Consider the following 18,893-nt stretch of genomic DNA (forward strand, 5'->3'; position numbering starts at 1 on the left):
TGTAGGTGACAGAATGTGGAACGTGTGTGGAGCTAACATTCAGTGTGGGGAGGGGGACTATTATTGTCATCACACATCCAATGCAAAATGACTATGGATACTGTCATGTAACATGTTTCTCCAAGGTGTTTAAGTCAGTCATAAAGTTGTGAAAAAGGTTTGCATCTTTATCCCCCAAAAGCTACAAGATAACAACGATGTAATTCACTTAAGAAAAACAACGAAATTAAGGATATTTTCCTCCCTTCTGTAACAAGCAGCCAGTGAAATGTACCTGTTTTATGTGTATATAAAGACGGGAACTGAGTGAGACGTGTCAGACTGCATCTCGCTGTCTAAAGAGGTGATATTTCACAATGAGGAGTGCTGCAGCTTTTCTGGTGTTGCTGCTCTATCTGTACTGGACGAGGGCTCAGGGTGAGAGTGGAGGGGTGACAGAGAATGATATCACTCAGCAGGGCCGTGCAGAGACCTTTAGAGGGGCAGTTGCTTAAAGTTAAAAAGGGGCACATGGAACAAGATTTTAAAAAAACACATACACCAACATAATTCATAGCACAACCTGTTGAAGTATAGCAACTCATATTCAAGCAGAATATAACATGGAATCTTACAACAAACTGCATCATACTATATCATTGTCCCCCACCTGATGAAACAAAGGTCCTGTCCTGTAAGGACCAAGGTTTTGTCATTGTAAGGGTTAATGAATGGCAGGATTAGCCAAAGGCTTCAAGGATTCTTGTCTGAAGGACTCAGTTTATAATGTTTGACTGAACAACATATAAAACAATTTGCTTTCAAAAACAAAAACCCCTGAATGGTGAAAAGGCTGCTTCTTTAAAGACATTTAGCATAAACATATTGTTTCTAAACAAAGAATATGCTTTTGATATGATGACAATCTCTGATCCAGACATAACATATAGCTCTTCAAATCCCATAATTATAAAGAAATAAAAAAACCCAAAAAACTACAAGACATACAACAACTGGGATGGAAAGGGGAGAATCTTTAAAGACTATAAAATACAGCTAAAAATAACAGAGAGGCAGAGTTCAAAAGTAGTGCAAGAGACAGTGAGACAAAACCAGCTGCTACAGTCTTATCTTAAAACAAACTAAACCGCAAAAATATTTATTAATGCTTGGACTCCATTTGCTGTATTTCAGAACATGGTTGAAATACCTTATTGGATGTTTTAATTGTTTTTAAAATGGAGATGTCACTGAATAAAGACTCAACTTTGTAGGATTCTTTAATATACATTTTTCCAACCAAAATGAGAACAAAATGAATTGTGATCATTCACCACTGGATGTTTTTCTGATATATACAGTACTTTTCTGCTACTTCTACTTCTAGTCAGCACATCTTCAAGGTTTAAAACAATAAGAAACATCCACTGAGCTGCGATGTGTCATTTTCAGTTTTTCCAAACATGCTTGTCAGGAATGTGAAAATAGTCTCCCAAGTATTTAAATATTTACACAGAGATTTTTTTTTTTTTTTGCTGGTGTCTCACCTATTTCAACTTGTTCACAGCTTGTGAAAACATCATGATAATAGAGTTGTTGTGTAGTGTTACTACCTGTATTAAAGGATCTGTTAGTCCTTTTATAGCAGGTTTCAAATTTGTGCTTTGACTTTTGTTTGTTAAGATGTCCTTTAGTTTACATTTGGATAACAGATTGTGCCTTTAAAAATATTTACCAGAACAGTAATGTATCTATATACAGCTGTAAGTTTCTTACCAGTTTTCCTGCTTTGAATGTGTTCATGTCTCTCCATCACCTGACACCTGGGCTGCTTCTATGTGTTTCTCTTTCCTCCTTAAACTGTTTCTTTCAATCTTGAATCAGTTGTGTCTTCTTTACTTTCTCCTTGTTTTTCTTTCAACACTTTTACATCCTGCAATTCTTCCTCATTTCTGTCTCCTCTCTCCTGATTCTTTCACTCACTCTGGAAATGTAAAAAGCTTCCTTTTAAAAGTCTGACAGAGCATGAAGCAGAACTTTAACTTGTACGGTGTTAATTACACTAATTGTGGACAAACAATACATCAGCAGTAAAGCTATCCAAACTATCAAGCTAACGTTACATTAACATTACTGCAAAGTAAATAACATTAATATTATTATATACTGCCCCCTGCACCTACCAGTCACTCAGACAGAGGTTCAGTCTGAGATCCTGGGTGTCAAAAACAACCAGTGACCAGACTAACATCACCCCTGATATCTGGGCTGAGCTGAAGGAGCTGAGAGACATGATGATCCAACACAAGGTGGAGCTGAGGAACAGCAAGAGCAAGATAGAGAAGCTGGAGCAAGAGAATACAGGTGAGTGCATTAATGTGAGTCACACAGCGCTTCACACATTCATGCAATGTTTGTATATTATTGAAATGACTGTTCTGAGTAGTTTATTGCTTTAGTTGCAGCTCATGCAGCAGAACTGTCTGTCATGTTGGTGCAAACTAACAGCCAGTGGTTTTATAGGCCCACATCTATTTATATGGGATTTGATCCACCCATGTAACTTTTATATCAGCTTTATGGTGGATATACTGTATATTTCCATTTTTTGTTTTTTAATTTGGCCAGAGAGTATCAGTCATCAGCCATTTATGTATTTAGCAGAGACAAGTTCAACATGAGATTTTAAATCTGGCTGTTGATCAATTATTAATCTGCTTATTAATTTTGCCTTCTACTGCAGATCTTCTAGTCAGAGTAACAGCGTGTGAAAATAAGAGCACAGGTTGGCCTACATAGGGATCATGTAAAAAACTTGAAACCTGCTGACCATAAACATACTTCATAATAATATTAATGTTAAATATGTTCACATGTGTGCAACACATGTCTGAGTCTGGGAAAATCAACCCATACACACAAAAAGATCAGAGACTGAAATCCCACTTATCAACTGTTTAGTTCTGATGAGGATCTGATGATCATTCAACATTAAAGGTTCACAACTTTTCTGTCTTAAAACAACAGTCAGGTGTGTATATGAACAGTGAAAGAGGTTTTCCTCACTGTAATCATTCCTCCTGTTCATACTGGATATTAAAAGATCCTCTTCAAATGTGCTTTCAATGTAAGTGATGGGGGCCAAAAGTCATTTTGCACAGAAATGCATTTAAAAGTTGATGTGAAGCTTATATGAAGCTTCAACAGTCTGAGTTAGTCATATTAAGTGGATATCTGCCACATTTACAGTGTTTTTAGCATCAAATTCCCTTTTTGTGTTTCCTCACACAGTGTTTCCCTGTTGAGCTATAGTGGAAGTATAGTAACAAAAAGAGGGACTTTTGCACTAAAAGACTGTAATGTTGAAAGAGATGTACTTGATTTGACTCATTTGGGCGACTGAAGCTTCATATTAGCTTCAGATAACCTTTTAAATATATTTTTGCACAAAAGGAGGCTTGTGGATTTTGGCTCCCATGAATTACATTATAAGTGCATTTTGAAGGGATCTTCTAATGTTCAGTATGAACAGGAATATTTAATGTTCATAAGGGCACCTGACTGTTGTTTTAAGAGAGACTTGAAAGATTGTGAACCCGTCCTTTAATGTTGTTACTTTGAAGGGAAGAACATCATTCTAACTTGTTGATTGCTTTAAACTCATTTCAGTGTTCAAGGATCTTTGGTGCTATTTTTATATTTGTTGTCAAAGACACCTGTTTCATTCTCATACAGCAGTTCAATGACCTGTTTTACGTGTATATAAAGACGGGAACTGAGCGAGACGTGTCAGACTGCATCTTGCTGTCTAAAGAGGTGATATTTCACAATGAGGAGTGCTGCAGCTTTTCTGGCATTGCTGCTCTGTCTGTACTGGACGAGGGCTCAGGGTGAGAGTGGAGGGGTGAGAGAGAATGATATCACTCAGACAGAGGTTCAGTCTGAGATCCTGGATGTTAAAGCAACCAGTGATCAGACTAACATCACCCCTGATATCTGGGCTGAGCTGAAGGAGCTGAGAGACATGGTGATCCAACACAGTGTGGAGCTGAGGAAGATGGAGAAGCTGGAGCAAGAGAATACAGGTTCAACATAGTGCTAACACTAACAGATCCATGCAATTTTCACATATTCATTACTTTTAGGACTAATTTACTGCTTTTATTCCAGCCATACAGGCCAGACTGACAGCCAGTGAAATCAAGAATGCAGGTAGATATTTACATTTTATTAAATGATATATAATTCATTTATGTTTGTGATGTTTTTCGCGTCAAGCTCAAGAGTTAAATGTAACCAAATCTTTAAGATGTTTACTGAGATTAATATCTAAGATTCAAAATGAACCTCTTAGTAAAAAACTTTAAATGCATTCACAGTTTTGGAGGCCAGAATGAACGCCAGTGAAAATTTGGTCGAGGAGCTCCAGAGAGGTAAGCTTAAAAAAATCAAAGAGTTTATTATGTTAGTAATGAGAAAATATTTAGTGAGGTTAAGATAAGGGTAAGTTTCATTGATGATGTTTTGGTGGGAAAACTTTAAACATCACAGTACACAGGTAAGCTACAAAAATCAATAAAAAGCAAAAATAGCATCATATGATAGAAATAAAAACATATTTAGTTAGAAAATTATCATGATAAAAGGTTCATAATTAACCTTTTTGTGAAAAAAACGTTACAGTTTTGGAGGCCACAACAAACATCGGTGAAAATCTAGTTTAATTCATGCAATTTTCACATATTATAAATTTTGATGTCATTTTACACTTGACTGTTGATTGACTGTAAATTTCTCATAATAGTAACTAGAAATGTGTTCACAGATTTGGAGGCCAGATTGAACACTGCTGAAAATGTGGTGGAGGAGCTCAAGAGGGAGAACACCGGTAAAAAAAGAAAAGAAAATATGAGTAAAAATGGCATGTTATGTTGGAAAACATTTTTTTGATTAAAACTCAATCAGATGTGAAGTCCAAAAGTGATGAAAGAGGAGTAAAAAGATCTATTTGGAGGAAAGAAGTTCAATATATTGATAAAATTTTACATGTGGATGTTTAATTTATATCCCTTCTAACGCAGATTTTTTTAAATTCAGTTTTGGAGGCCAGATTGAACACTGCTGAAAACATGGTGGAGGAGCTCAAGAGGGAGAACACCGGTAAGCTGCAAAACACACAGCTGCCAGTTTATTAGATACACATACATGTATTTCAAGTTCCAGTTATGTAGTTGACCTCCTTTACAATAAAAATATTGAATGTGTTTACAGTGTTGGAGGCCAGAATGAGCTCCAATGAGCTCCAGGTGGAGGAGCTCAAGAGAGAGAATGCAGGTGAGCTGCTTATATCATTATTAAAAAGTCAAAATGTCATATTATGGTAGAAGTGAGAATGGCAACGGTAAATCGAGGGTCATCCTCTGTGCAGCAGGATGCAGAGTGACATGAATACAGTTATTAAATGAGGCAGAAGTGACATTTTGCAGCTGTTACTGATGTGAGAGGAAAATATTCTCTCTATGTGTGTCTTCCACATTCACACAGAACGACCAAAGGTGGCGTTTTCTGTCGGCCTTACTGACGCAGGAGCAGTTGGACCCTTCAATACTGACATCACACTTAAGTTCAGTAAAATTTTCACCAACATCGGCCAGGCTTATAGCCCAACTACAGGTACATATACCTCTTTCACCTTCTCACACTGGTTTTATTTGAATAATTACACAATCTTATAGATTTATGATCCAACTTATCATTTTTTTGGAATTACGTTTTCATGCAATGAAAGTATGTTATACTGGGATATACATGATGCCATTTTGGTGAAGGGACTTTCTCTTTTATAGAGTTTGCACATGTTTTAAAGTATTATGTAGCTATTTTTATTCTATTTGGCAGTCTTTTTTTATTCTAATGGGTTCTTCTGTGAAAGCTTTGATAGTTGTCACTTGTATTTGGTTTGGTTTGTGTTTTCACTGAATTGACCCCTTGATTAGATTTCTTACACAGTCTAACATAACAGACTTGGCAACAAATTCCCAGAGTTAGACACACACGTATAAAGCCTGACAAAATCAATTAAAAGACTGAATTCCTTCTTTGTTGCAGGTGTCTTTACAGCCCCGGTCAGAGGAGCCTACTACTTCAGATTCAACGGCTTTGAATATCGGAATTCAAATTCATTAGCTATTGACCTGTACCACAATGACAGGAAAATTGCTGTTGGTTATGATAGAAAAAATGACATTGCTTTTCTCATTGTGTCTAATGGATTTGTTCTTCAACTGGAAAAGGGAGATATGATCTACATGGTTCTCCGTTCAAGCTACGGTGTTGCGGATAATCGTGAGAATCGTACCACTTTTAGTGGATTCCTACTTTTTGCTATGTGAGGTCTGCTGTAAAAACACCCACAGTTGATTGCATGAAGTCTCAATGTTACAGTATTAAAAATATGAAATCCAAATAATCTGTTTGTGTGTGTGTTTTTGTCTGTTTACATGAACAAGACACAGGATGAAAAAGTTCTCTACTGACAATATCAAACAACCTCTCCACAGTTTAAAAAACAAGTTACATTTTAGTGTGTTTTTTTATTTTTAGGAAAAAATAAAAATAAAAATAATACTAAACCAAACCCATCCTGCAAAACTTGCCTGAAATGCATCCAAACCCAAACAGATCACGCCCTCCACTTATTTATTTTTATTTCTTTTAAATGTTTTCTTTCTTTTCTTCACATGCTGTCCCCTGTTACCTATCTGTGTCCTTTTATGTTTTGTAAACCAATATCATCTCCTGTTGCCTTTGTATTAATTAGTATGTCCATATTGTCTATATATGTATGCACTTATCAGTGAATAAAAAAAAACATTCTAGTGTTAATGAATATGAGGAGGATGTCATATGTAAAAAAAATAATTTCACAAAGCATTTTGAAGAAAAGTACAACTCCTGTAGTAGCGACAATATTCTATGACTCCACACACAACTGTTTTATGAAGAGAGAACACAGCAACCTTTTTGTGAAAAATGTTACAGTTTTGGAGACCAGAATAAATACCAGTGAAAATGTGGTTGTGGAGCTCAAGAGAGACATCATGGGTAAGCTACAAAAACATCATTAAAAATAAAAATTGCATATAATGTTAGAAAACATGTTTTTGCAAAATGTGATGTGAAAAAGTAATTGGAAAGGAGTCAAAAAGATTTAACAGAAATATAACATCTGGGGTTGTTAATCAACTAATGTATTTAACCAGAGGATGAACTTAGGGCATTTAGTGAATATAAAAATAGCACTCATCCCACTTTGCATTTTACTATAGAATACAGTCGTGAAATAAATCATATATTTATATAGCTACATGTCGATCTACTGAAAACATTACTCTCATGTTTCCTCATGCAAGGTGTCATGGCTGCTAGATAAAACGGAAAAGAGAGAGGAACTGTCAATGACTGGACAGTCTCACACATACATACACACACACAATGGATGTTCACATTTTTCTATTGCTGTTCTGTGCTGCTGTAAAATGAATTGTGATCATTCACCACTGGATGTTTTTCTGATATATACAGTACTTTTCTGCTACTTCTACTTCTAGTCAGCACATCTTCAAGGTTTAAAACAATAAGAAACATCCACTGAACTGCGATGTGTCATTTTCAGTTTTTTCAAACATGCTTGTCAGGAATGTGAAAATAGTCTCCCAAGTATTTAAATATTTACACAGAGATTTATTTATTTTTTTTGCTGGTGTCTCACCTATTTCAACCTGTTAACAGCTTGTGAAAACATCATGATAATAGAGTTGTTGTGTAGTGTTACTACCTGTATTAAAGGATCTGTTAGTCCTTTTATAGCAGGTTTCAATCTTGTGCTTTGACTTTTGTTTGTTAAGATGTCCTTTAGTTTACATTTGGATAACAGATTGTGCCTTTAAAAATATTTACCAGAACAGTAATTTATCTATATACAGCTGTAAGTTTCTTACCAGTTTTCCTGCTTTGAATGTGTTCATGTCTCTCCATCACCTGACACCTGGGCTGCTTCTATGTGTTTCTCTTTCCTCCTTAAACTGTTTCTTTCAATCTTGAATCAGTTGTGTCTTCTTTACTCTCTCCTTGTTTTTCTTTCAACACTTTTACATCCTGTAAATCTTCCTCACTTGTCTCCTCTCTCCTGATTCTTTCACTCACTCTGAAAATGTAAAAAGCTTCCTTTTAAAAGTCTGACAGAGCATGAAGCAGAACTTTAACTTGTATGGTGTTAATTACACTAATTGTGGACAAACAATACATCAGCAGTAAAGCTATCCAAACTATCAAGCTAACGTTACATTAACATTACTGTAAAGTAAATAACATTAATATTATTATATACTGCCTTCTGCACCTACCAGTCACTCAGACAGAGGTTCAGTCTGAGATCCTGGGTGTCAAAACAACCAGTGATCAGACTAACATCACCTCTGATATCTGGGCTGAGCTGAAGGAGCTTTTTTTTGCATCTTTACTGCATGCTAACAATGATATATATGATGTATATTTATTTGATATTAAGGTATAGTTCTTGATGAACCTTAGGGTGAAAACATATTTAAAGCTCCAGTTTGCTACCACTGAGATGTCACTGGTCTGGATCATTTACTATCAGCTCAATTTTGATATTTGCCAACTTTGATTCTCAAAGTGACTGAAGACACACCGTCTCGCAGCAGCTCCATGTTTTGTACAAAAAGGCAAAATATATCTAGGAATACTATTAACTAGCGCTATAAAAGAGGCAAAATGTACTTTATACATGAACTGTTTATAAGTGGAGGTAAGTTTGCCTCAATGTGCATCTTCCTACATTCACACAGACCGACCAAAGGTGGCGTTCTCACTTGGTCTTACTGACGCAACCTTCAGTACTGACAGTACACTTAAGTTCAGGAAAGTCTTCTCCAACTTTGGTCAGGCCTACAATCCAACTACAGGTACTCACCTCTTTCTCCTACACACACAAATGAACTATTATTATATAATGAACTCATAATTCTCTTGTTAGATGTTTTTAATATGTATTCATTGTTACAGCTTTCACTCCAGCTTCTGTAATTGCTTTTTTCCTCACTATGGCTCCAGCTGCGAACTTGGTTGTCCGAGGAGGAGAAATTTCTCTTTGAATTGGCTTCTCTGAGATTTCACCCATTTTACCATATATGTCATAACATTTTTATGGAGTTTCTTTGTGTCCTCTCAGAGGGTATGAGTGAGGTCATTGGTACTTTTGGTTCTGGTGGTGAAGTGAGCTTCTCTTTTATGCAGTTTTCTAAAACCTTTTCAAAACCTTTGCAGAGACATTTCCAGATAGTTTCAAGAACACAAGAAAATTATATGTTCTGCAAAGGTTTTGATAACTTTTTAGTCTGTTTTGAGGTGATCAGTTACATTATCTTTATGAACATTATCTCAACCTATACAGACTATGCAGGCACTGGGTAGTGTGATGTTACCAAACAAAGAGCACTAATCAATTACTTCAGATTAGAGAAACCCACCTACAGTAGCCTGACCAAAGCATTAAGAAGTAACAGCCTACTGAACTTAAGGAAGAGGTAGTTCAACAGTGCGTGTGAAAGTCCATGATTTTCTCTTCTGATGCAGGTATCTTCACAGCCCCAGTCAGAGGAGCCTACTACTTCACATTCTCTGCATGGGAAAGATGGACAATGACTTGGGTTGGTGCTAATCTCTATAACATTGGCAAGAGAGTAATGTGGAATTCTGTTTATAATGATGAACATGGCTATATCAGTATATGAGAATGTCTTCACCCCAAAAAATGTTTTGCATAGATTGTAAAAAAGTCATACAGTATATGTATGTATATGAAAGGATGCACATTGTTGCTGTGTTTGCTTTGCTCTGCAAGATTTGAAATAAAAGAATGATTATGAGGTTAAAATGCTGAATCTAAGCTTTAATTTGTTGATATTGAAACCTGAGTCTGGGAAAACCAACCCATACACACAAAAAGATCAGAGACAAAAAGATCCTACAGTGACACTCTGTGGATCCATTTATGCACCAGAGCTTTATATAGTGCAGTAGAGTCTTTACATATTTGGACAGTACATGTTTTTTGTTGCGTTGGCTTTGCTCTGCAGCACTATTTGCAATACTTTAAAAAACACACGTTAATACACATCAGATGAACCATGACCCAGTTGTAGCCCTTTACAACCTGAGTCTGGGAAACAAACATACACACTTTTGAAAGATCAAAGACTGAAATTGCTCTTATCAACTGTTTAGTTCTCATGATCATTCAACATTAATGTACTGTGGTTTTTTAAGGATTCACTACAAATGATTTGAAAAGAATATCATTCTAAATAGATGTTGGTTCAAGGATTGTAAAAAGTTATTTTTATATTTGTTATCAGACACCTGTGTAATTCTCATACAGCGGGCCAGTGACCTGTTTTATGTGTATATAAAGATGGGAACTGAGTGAGACGTGTCAGACTGCATCTTGCTGTCTAAAGAGGTGATATTTCATAATGAGGAGTGCTGCAGCTTTTCTGGTGTTGCTGCTCTGTCTGTACTGGACGAGGGCTCAGGGTGAGAATGGAGGGGTGACAGAGAATGATGTCACTCAGCAGGGCCGTGCAGAGACCTTTAGAGGGGCAGTTGCTCAAAGTTAAAAAGGGGAACATGGAACAAGATTTTAAAAAACCACATACACCAACAAAATTTATAGCACAACCTGTTGAAGTATAGCAACTCATATTCAAGCAGAATGTAACATGGAATCTTACAACAAACTGCATCATACTATATCATTGTCCCCCACCTGATGAAACAAAGGTCCTGTCCTGTAAGGACCAAGGTTTTGTCATTGTAAGGGTTAATGAATGGCAGGATTAGCCAAAGGCTTCAAGTATTCTTGTCTGAAGGACTCAGTTTATAATGTTTGACTGAACAACATATAAAACAATTTGCTTTCAAAAACAAAAACCCCTGAATGGTGAAAAGGCTGCATCTTTAAAGACATTTAGCATAAACATATTGTTTCTAAACAAAGAATATGCTTTTGATATGATGACAATCTCTGATCCAGACATAACATATAGCTCTTCAAATCCCATAATTACAAGGAAATAAAAAAACCCAAAAAACTACAAGACATACAACAACTGGGATGAAAAGGGGAGAATCTTTAAAGATTATAAAATACAGCTAAAAATAACAGAGAGGCAGAGTTCAAAAGTCGTGCAAGAGACAGTGAGACAAAATCAGCTGCTACAGTCTTATCTTAAAACAAACTAAACTGCAAGAATTTTATAAATGCTTGGACTCCATTTGCTGTATTTCAGAACATGGTTGAAATACCTTATTGGATGTTTTCATTGTTTTTAAAATAGAGATGTCACTGAATAAAGACTCAACTTTGTAGGATTCTTTAATATACATTTTTCCAACCAAAATGAGAACAAGATGAATTGTGATCATTCACCACTGGATGTTTTTCTGATATATACAGTACTTTTCTGCTACTTCTACTTCTAGTCAGCACATCTTCAAGGTTTAAAACAATAAGAAACATCCACTGAGCTGCGATGTGTCATTTTCAGTTTTTCCAAACATGCTTGTCAGGAATGTGAAAATAGTCTCCCAAGTATTTAAATATTTACACAGAGATTTTTTTTTTTTTTTGCTGGTGTCTCACCTATTTCAACCTGTTAACAGCTTGTGAAAACATCATGATAATAGAGTTGTTGTGTAGTGTTACTACCTGTATTAAAGGATCTGTTAGTCCTTTTATAGCAGGTTTCAATCTTGTGCTTTGACTTTTGTTTGTTAAGATGTCCTTTAGTTTACATTTGGATAACAGATTGTGCCTTTAAAAATATTTACCAGAACTGTAATTTATCTATATACAGCTGTAAGTTTCTTACCAGTTTTCCTGCTTTGAATGTGTTCATGTCTCTCCATCACCTGACACCTGGGCTGCTTCTATGTGTTTCTCTTTCCTCCTTAAACTGTTTCTTTCAATTTTGAATCAGTTGTGTCTTCTTTACTCTCTCCTTGTTTTTCTTTCAACACTTTTACATCCTGTAAATCTTCCTCATTTCTGTCTCATCTCTCCTGATTCTTTCACTCACTCTGGAAATGTAAAAAGCTTCCTTTTAAAAGTCTGACAGAGCATGAAGCAGAACTTTAACTTGTATGGTGTTAATTACACTAATTGTGGACAAACAATACATCAGCAGTAAAGCTATCCAAACTATCAAGCTAATGTTACATTAACATTACTGTAAAGTAAATAACATTAATATTATTATATACTGCCCCCTGCACGTGCCAGTCACTCAGACAGATGTTCAGTCTGAGATCCTGGGTGTCAAAACAACCAGTGATCAGACTAACATCACCCCTGATATCTGGGCTGAGCTGAAGGAGCTGAGAGACATGATGATCCAACACAAGGTGGAGCTGAGGAACAGCAAGAGCAAGATAGAGAAGCTGGAGCAAGAGAATACAGGTGAGTGTATTAATGTCAGTCACACAGCGCTTCACACATTCATGCAATGTTTGTATATTATTGAAATGACTGTTCTGAGTAGTTTATTGCTTTAGTTGCAGCTCATGCAGCAGAACTGTCTGTCATGTTGGTCCAAACTAACAGCCAGTGGTTTTATAGGCCCACATCTATTTATATGGGATTTGATCCACCCATGTAACTTTTATATCAGCTTTATGGTGGATATACTGTATATTTCCATTTTTTGTTTTTTAATTTGACCAGAGACTATCAGCCATCAGCCATTTATGTATTTAGCAGAGACAAGTTCAATATGAGATTTTATATCTGGCTGTTGATCAGTTATTAATCTGCTTATTAATTTTGCCTTCTATTGCAGATCTTCTAGTTAGAGTAACAGCGTGTGAAAATAAGAGCACAGGTCGGCCTACATAGTGATCATGTAAAAAATTTGAAACCTGCTGACCATAAACATACTTCATAATAATATTAATGTTAAATATGTTCACATGTGTGCAACACATGTCTGAGTCTGGGAAAATCAACCCATACACACAAAAAGATCAGAGACTGAAATCCCACTTATCAACTGTTTAGTTCTGATGAGGATCTGATGATCATTCAACATTAAAGGTTCACAACTTTTCTGTCTTAAAACAACAGTTTGAAGGAAATAACATCATTCTAACTTGTTGATTGCTCTAAACTCAGTTCAGTGTTCAAGGATCTTTGGTGTTATTTTTATATTTGTTATCAAAGACACCTGTTTCATTCTCATACAGAAGTTCAATGACCTGTTTTACGTGTATATAAAGACGGGAACTGAGCGAGACGTGTCAGACTGCATCTTGCTGTCTAAAGAGGTGATATTTCACAATGAGGAGTGCTGCAGCTTTTCTGGCGTTGCTGCTCTGTCTGTCCTGGACGAGGGCTCAGGGTGAGAGTGGAGGGGTGAGAGAGAATGATATCACTCAGACAGATGTTCAGTCTGAGATCCTGGGTGTTAAAGCAACCAGTGATCAGACTAACATCACCCCTGATATCTGGGCTGAGCTGAAGGAGCTGAGAGACATGGTGATCCAACACAGTCTGGAACTGAGGAAGATGGAGCAAGAGAATACAGGTTCATTCAAATAGTGCTAAACAGATTCATGCAATTATCACATATTATAAATTTTACACTTGACTGTTGATCAACTGTAAATCTTTCATAATAGTAACTAGAAATGTGTTCACAGATTTGAAGTCCAGATTGAACACTGCTGAAAAAATGGTGGAGGAGCTCAAGAGGGAGAAAACCAGTAAGCTGCAAAACACACAGCTGCCAGTTTATTAGATACACATACATGTATTTCAAGTTCCAGTTATGTATTTTACCTCCTTTACAATAAAAATGATGAATGTGTTCACAGTGTTGGAGGCCAGAATGAGCTCCAATGAGTTCCAGGTGGAGGAGCTCAAGAGAGAGAATGCAGGTGAGCTGCTTATATCATTATTAAAAAGTCAAAATGTCATATTATGGTAGCAGTGAGAATGGCAACGGTAAATCGAGGGTCATCCTCTGTGCAGCAGGATGCAGAGTGACATGAATACAGTTATTAAATGAGGCAGAAGTGACATTTTGCAGCTGTTACTGATGTGAGAGGAAAATATTCTCTCTATGTGTGTCTTCCACATTCACACAGAATGACCAAAGGTGGCGTTTTCTGTCGGCCTTACTGACGCAGGATATGTTGCTTGTGCCAGGTGGCAACCCTAACCCTAATTTACTGCTTTTATTCCAGCCATACAGGCCAGACTAACAGCCAGTGAAAACAAGAATGCAGGTAGATATTTACATTTTATTGAATGATATATAATTCATTTATGTTGGTGATGTTTTTCGCGTCAAGCTCAAGAGTGAAATGTAACCGAATCTTTAAGGTGTTTACTGAGATTAATATCTAAGATTTAAAATGAAGCCTTTTGGTAAAAAAGTTTAAATATATTCACAGTTTTAGAGGCCAGAATGAACGCCAGTGAAAACCTGGTTTTATACATGCAATTTTCACATATTACCAATTTTCATGTCATTTTACACTTGACTGCTGATTGACTATAAACCTTTCATAATAGTAACTAGAAATGTGTTCACAGTTTTGGAGGCCAGATTGAACACTGCTGAAAACGTGGTGGAGGAGCTCAAGAGGGAGAACACCGGTAAGCTGCAAAATACACTGCTGCCAGTTCATTAGGTACACATACATGTATTTTAAGTTCCAGTTATGTAGTTGACCTCCTTTACAATAAAAATATTAAATGTGTTCACAGTGTTGGAGGCCAGAATGACCTCCAATGAAAATGAAGTGGAGGAGCTCAAGGGAGAGAATGCAGGTGAGCTGCTTATATCATTATTAAAAAGTCAAAATGTCATATTATGGTAGCAGTGAGAATGGCAACGGTAAATCGAGGGTCATCCTCTGTGCAGCAGGATGCAGATTGACATGAATACAGTTATCAAATGAGGCAGAAGTGACATTTTGCAGCTGTTACTGATGTGAGAGGAAAATATTCTCTCTATGTGTGTCTTCCACATTCACACAGAACGACCAAAGGTGGCGTTTTCTGTCGGCCTTACTGACGCAGGATATGTTGCTTGTGCCAGGTGGCAACCCTAACCCTAATTTACTGCTTTTATTCCAGCCATACAGGCCAGACTAACAGCCAGTGAAAACAAGAATGCAGGTAGATATTTACATTTTATTAAATGATATATAATTCATTTATGTTGGTGATGTTTTTCACGTCAAGCTCAAAAGTGAAATGTAACTAAATCTTTAAGGTGTTTACTGAGATTAATATCTAAGATTTAAAATGAAGATTTTTGGTAAAAAAAGTTTAAATATATTCACAGTTTTAGAGGCCAGAATGAACGCCAGTGAAAACCTGGTTTTATACATGCAATTTTCACATATTACCAATTTTCATGTCATTTTACACTTGACTGTTGATCGACTGTAAATCTTTCATAATAGTAACTAGAAATGTGTTCACAGTTTTGGAGGCCAGATTGAACACTGCTGAAAACATGGTGGAGGAGCTCAAGAGGGAGAACACTGGTAAGCTGCAAAATACACAGCTGCCAGTTCATTAGGTACACATACAGGTATTTTAAGTTCCAGTTATGTAGTTGACCTCCTTTACAATAAAAATATTAAATGTGTTCACAGTGTTGGAGGCCAGAATGACCTCCAATGAAAATGAAGTGGAGGAGCTCAAGGGAGAGAATGCAGGTGAGCTGCTTATATCATTATTAAAAAGTCAAAATGTCATATTATGGTAGCAGTGAGAATGGCAACGGTAAATCGAGGGTCATCCTCTGTGCAGCAGGATGCAGAGTGACATGAATACAGTTATTAAATGAGGCAGAAGTGACATTTTGCAGCTGTTACTGATGTGAGAGGAAAATATTCTCTCTATGTGTGTCTTCCACATTCACACAGAACGACCAAAAGTGGCGTTTTCTGTCGGCCTTACTGACGCAGGAGAAGTTGGACCTTTCAATACTGAAATCACACTTAAGTTCAGTAAAGTTTTCACCAACATCGGCCAGGCTTATAGCCCAACTACAGGTACATATACCTCTTTCACCTTCTCACACTGGTTTTATTTGAATTATTACACAATCTTATAGATTTATGATCCAACTTATCATTTTTTTTGGAATTACCTTTTCATGCATAACTTTTATTGTATCCCTAGTTGTCCAAGAGGGGAATATCTCTCTTGAAACTGTCTGTCTCGCCATTTTTTAAATGTTTTTTTCTTTGTTTGCATTTCTTGTCTTCTTAGTAGGCTAGTTCTGGTTTGGAAGCTCTTATAAAGCTCTTTCAGATAAAGTATGTTATACTGGGATATACATGATGCCATTTTGGTGAATGGCCTGTCTCTTTTACATAGTTTGCAAATATTTTAAAGTATTATGTAGCTAATTTTATTCTATTTGGCAGTGTTTTTTGTTCTAATGGGTTTTTCTATGAAAGCTTTGATAGTTCTCATTTGTATTTGGTTTGGTTTGTGTTTTCACTGAATTGACTCCTTGATTAGATTTCTAACACAGTCTAACATAACAGACTTGGCAACAAATTCCCAGAGTTTAACACACACCTATAAAGCCTGACAAAAGCAATTAAAAGACTGAATTCCTCCTTTGTTGCAGGTGTCTTTATAGCCCCAGTCAGAGGAGCCTACTACTTCAGATTCAATGGCTTTGAAACACGTGATACAAATTCAGTAGGAATTAGACTGTATCACAATGGCAAGCAAATGACTTACTCTTTTGATACAGTTGTTAACAATGGTTATGTCAATGTGTCTAATGGATTTGTTCTTCAACTGGAAAAGGGAGATATGATCTATCTGGTCCTCTGCGCAGGCTGCAGTGTTCATGATAGTACCTATAATCGTACTACTTTTAGTGGATTCCTACTTTTTGCTATGTGAGGTCTGCTGTAAAAACAACCACAGTTGATTGCATGAAGTTTCAACATTACACTATTAAAAATATGAAATCCAAATAATCTGTTTGTGTGTGTGCATTTTTGTCTGGTTACATGAGCAAGACACAAGATGAAAAAGTTCTCTACTGACAATATCAAACAACCTCTCCACAGTTTAAGAAAAGTTACATTTTAGTGTTAATTAATATGAAGAGGATGTCATATGTAATTAAAATAATTTCATAAAGCATTTTGAAGAAAAATGCTTTACACAACTCCTGTAGTAGCACAACAACATTCTGTGACTCCATATACAACTGTTTTATGACGAGAGGACACAGCAAGAATATCCTGGTATCAAAGTACTGCAAATGTCATTTTGATAAGACAGCAGCATCCAAATGACGACCCTTATGGTCATGACTGATCATGATCAGTTATTAAAGCACCACAAGTCAGTTTCAATAAATTAAAAGCAGTGTGACCAACTCTGTTGGTCTGAAGGAACAAATGACAGCCTTACCTTTGCACTCATACTGGCTGCAGAGTAGAGACCAGTGTGGATGGTCACAGCATAGAGGTATGGGTCACATAGAGAGTTGTCAGTAAGGTAGTGGACTCTCTGATTCTCCTCGGAGATGACGTCAGCTCTCCTACACACCACCAACCCCGGGACGTACAGGCAAACACACAGCACCAGCACACAGAGCACTGTCACACAGAATGATGTTTGTGTCGTACAGGACCATGTGCTAGTAAAGAAAAGGTCCAAATTACTGCTACAGTTAAAGTAACAGAGAAATTTGTTTTGCTCTTTTTGAGCCTCAGGAGGATGAGGTCACCTTAGGAACGGGTCCAGATCGACTGTGTCATGGCTGCTCTGGATCTGCTGCTGCACCACAGTCAACAGCCTCAACTGGTGACAACTGAGACAAACAGGAAATACAGAGAAATATGAAGTGATTAATTTCTGTAAAACATCACAATGTGTAGTTCTTTTTTGCAGTGTGTGTGGGTGTTTTAGTGTCTGTGCATAACTGCATGTTTTCATGCCCCCACACACAACCCCTGCCTTACCTGCAGTTGACTGTAGTATTTGTGTCTGCCTGCTGTGTTCTGCAGCCAATGTGTGTCCAGGCCCCCTGGTGGCCATTCCAGGACAAACACAGGCTGTTGTCCGCTGTGAGACTGTAGTTGACCTGGCTGCTCAGGTGACTGTGTCTGGGTGGCTTCGCAAAGTCAGCGTTCAGCAGGGCCAAGTAACAAACACCTGGAGCTAGACATTTTTTATGATTGTTTAAAACATTCACTGAAGACAGTGAGACACTTATTGCACCGAATGAGCATTGTCTTGCTTATTGTCTTGTTATATTTTGTCTTTCAGAAAAACAGAGGAAATTGGATTTTAAAATTTTGATCACAAGTATCACTCAAATATCTACAAACTATGAGACATGTTGGACACACATTTTAAACACTGATGATACAGTATACCTCTTTTTACACATTACATTGCTTAAACCTTGTTTGACTATTTGAGTTACACATTCTGCATCAAAGATTTATTCAGAAAACATGAAGATTTTTTTGTGGATGATGAATGAGAGCAGGAGGGAGAGGAAATGTAAAAAAAAAAATGAATACTATAATCTGCAACATTTATTACATTAAATGAGCATTGGATGTAGGATTTTTATGATAAGTAAATGGAAGTGCAAAAAAAGTAAGTGAGTGTGAGGAAACGTTTGTTTTTTCTCACCAGATCTGAAGCAGTCTGCAGAATATCATCTACAAGCCGCATCGCCGGCTTTGTTGAAATAGATGTTTTAATAAAAACACCACTGGACGAGTGTGATATGCAGCCATTTCGATCAGCTATGGCATTTCTTGTGTAT

The 18,893-nt window shown here is 36.7% G+C and overlaps 1 protein-coding gene and 1 pseudogene across 1 annotated transcript; both read left to right on the forward strand.

The window, feature by feature from the left end:
* Positions 1–3,793: 3,793 nt before the first annotated feature.
* LOC137173804 (uncharacterized) lies at positions 3,794–6,397 on the forward strand (annotated as a pseudogene).
* Positions 6,398–10,535: 4,138 nt separating this feature from the next.
* On the forward strand, positions 10,536–17,002 carry LOC137173805 (uncharacterized). Its single transcript, XM_067578881.1, has 10 exons — positions 10,536–10,674; positions 12,344–12,598; positions 12,900–12,941; positions 13,933–13,995; positions 14,657–14,719; positions 14,831–14,893; positions 15,203–15,244; positions 15,730–15,792; positions 16,003–16,131; positions 16,719–17,002. The coding sequence occupies exons 1-10, from the start codon at positions 10,536–10,538 to the stop codon at positions 17,000–17,002; spliced, it is 1,143 nt and encodes a 380-aa protein (XP_067434982.1).
* Positions 17,003–18,893: the final 1,891 nt, after the last annotated feature.

This window comes from Thunnus thynnus, chromosome 21 (genome assembly GCF_963924715.1).
Source record: "Thunnus thynnus chromosome 21, fThuThy2.1, whole genome shotgun sequence".
Lineage (NCBI taxonomy): Eukaryota > Metazoa > Chordata > Actinopteri > Scombriformes > Scombridae > Thunnus > Thunnus thynnus.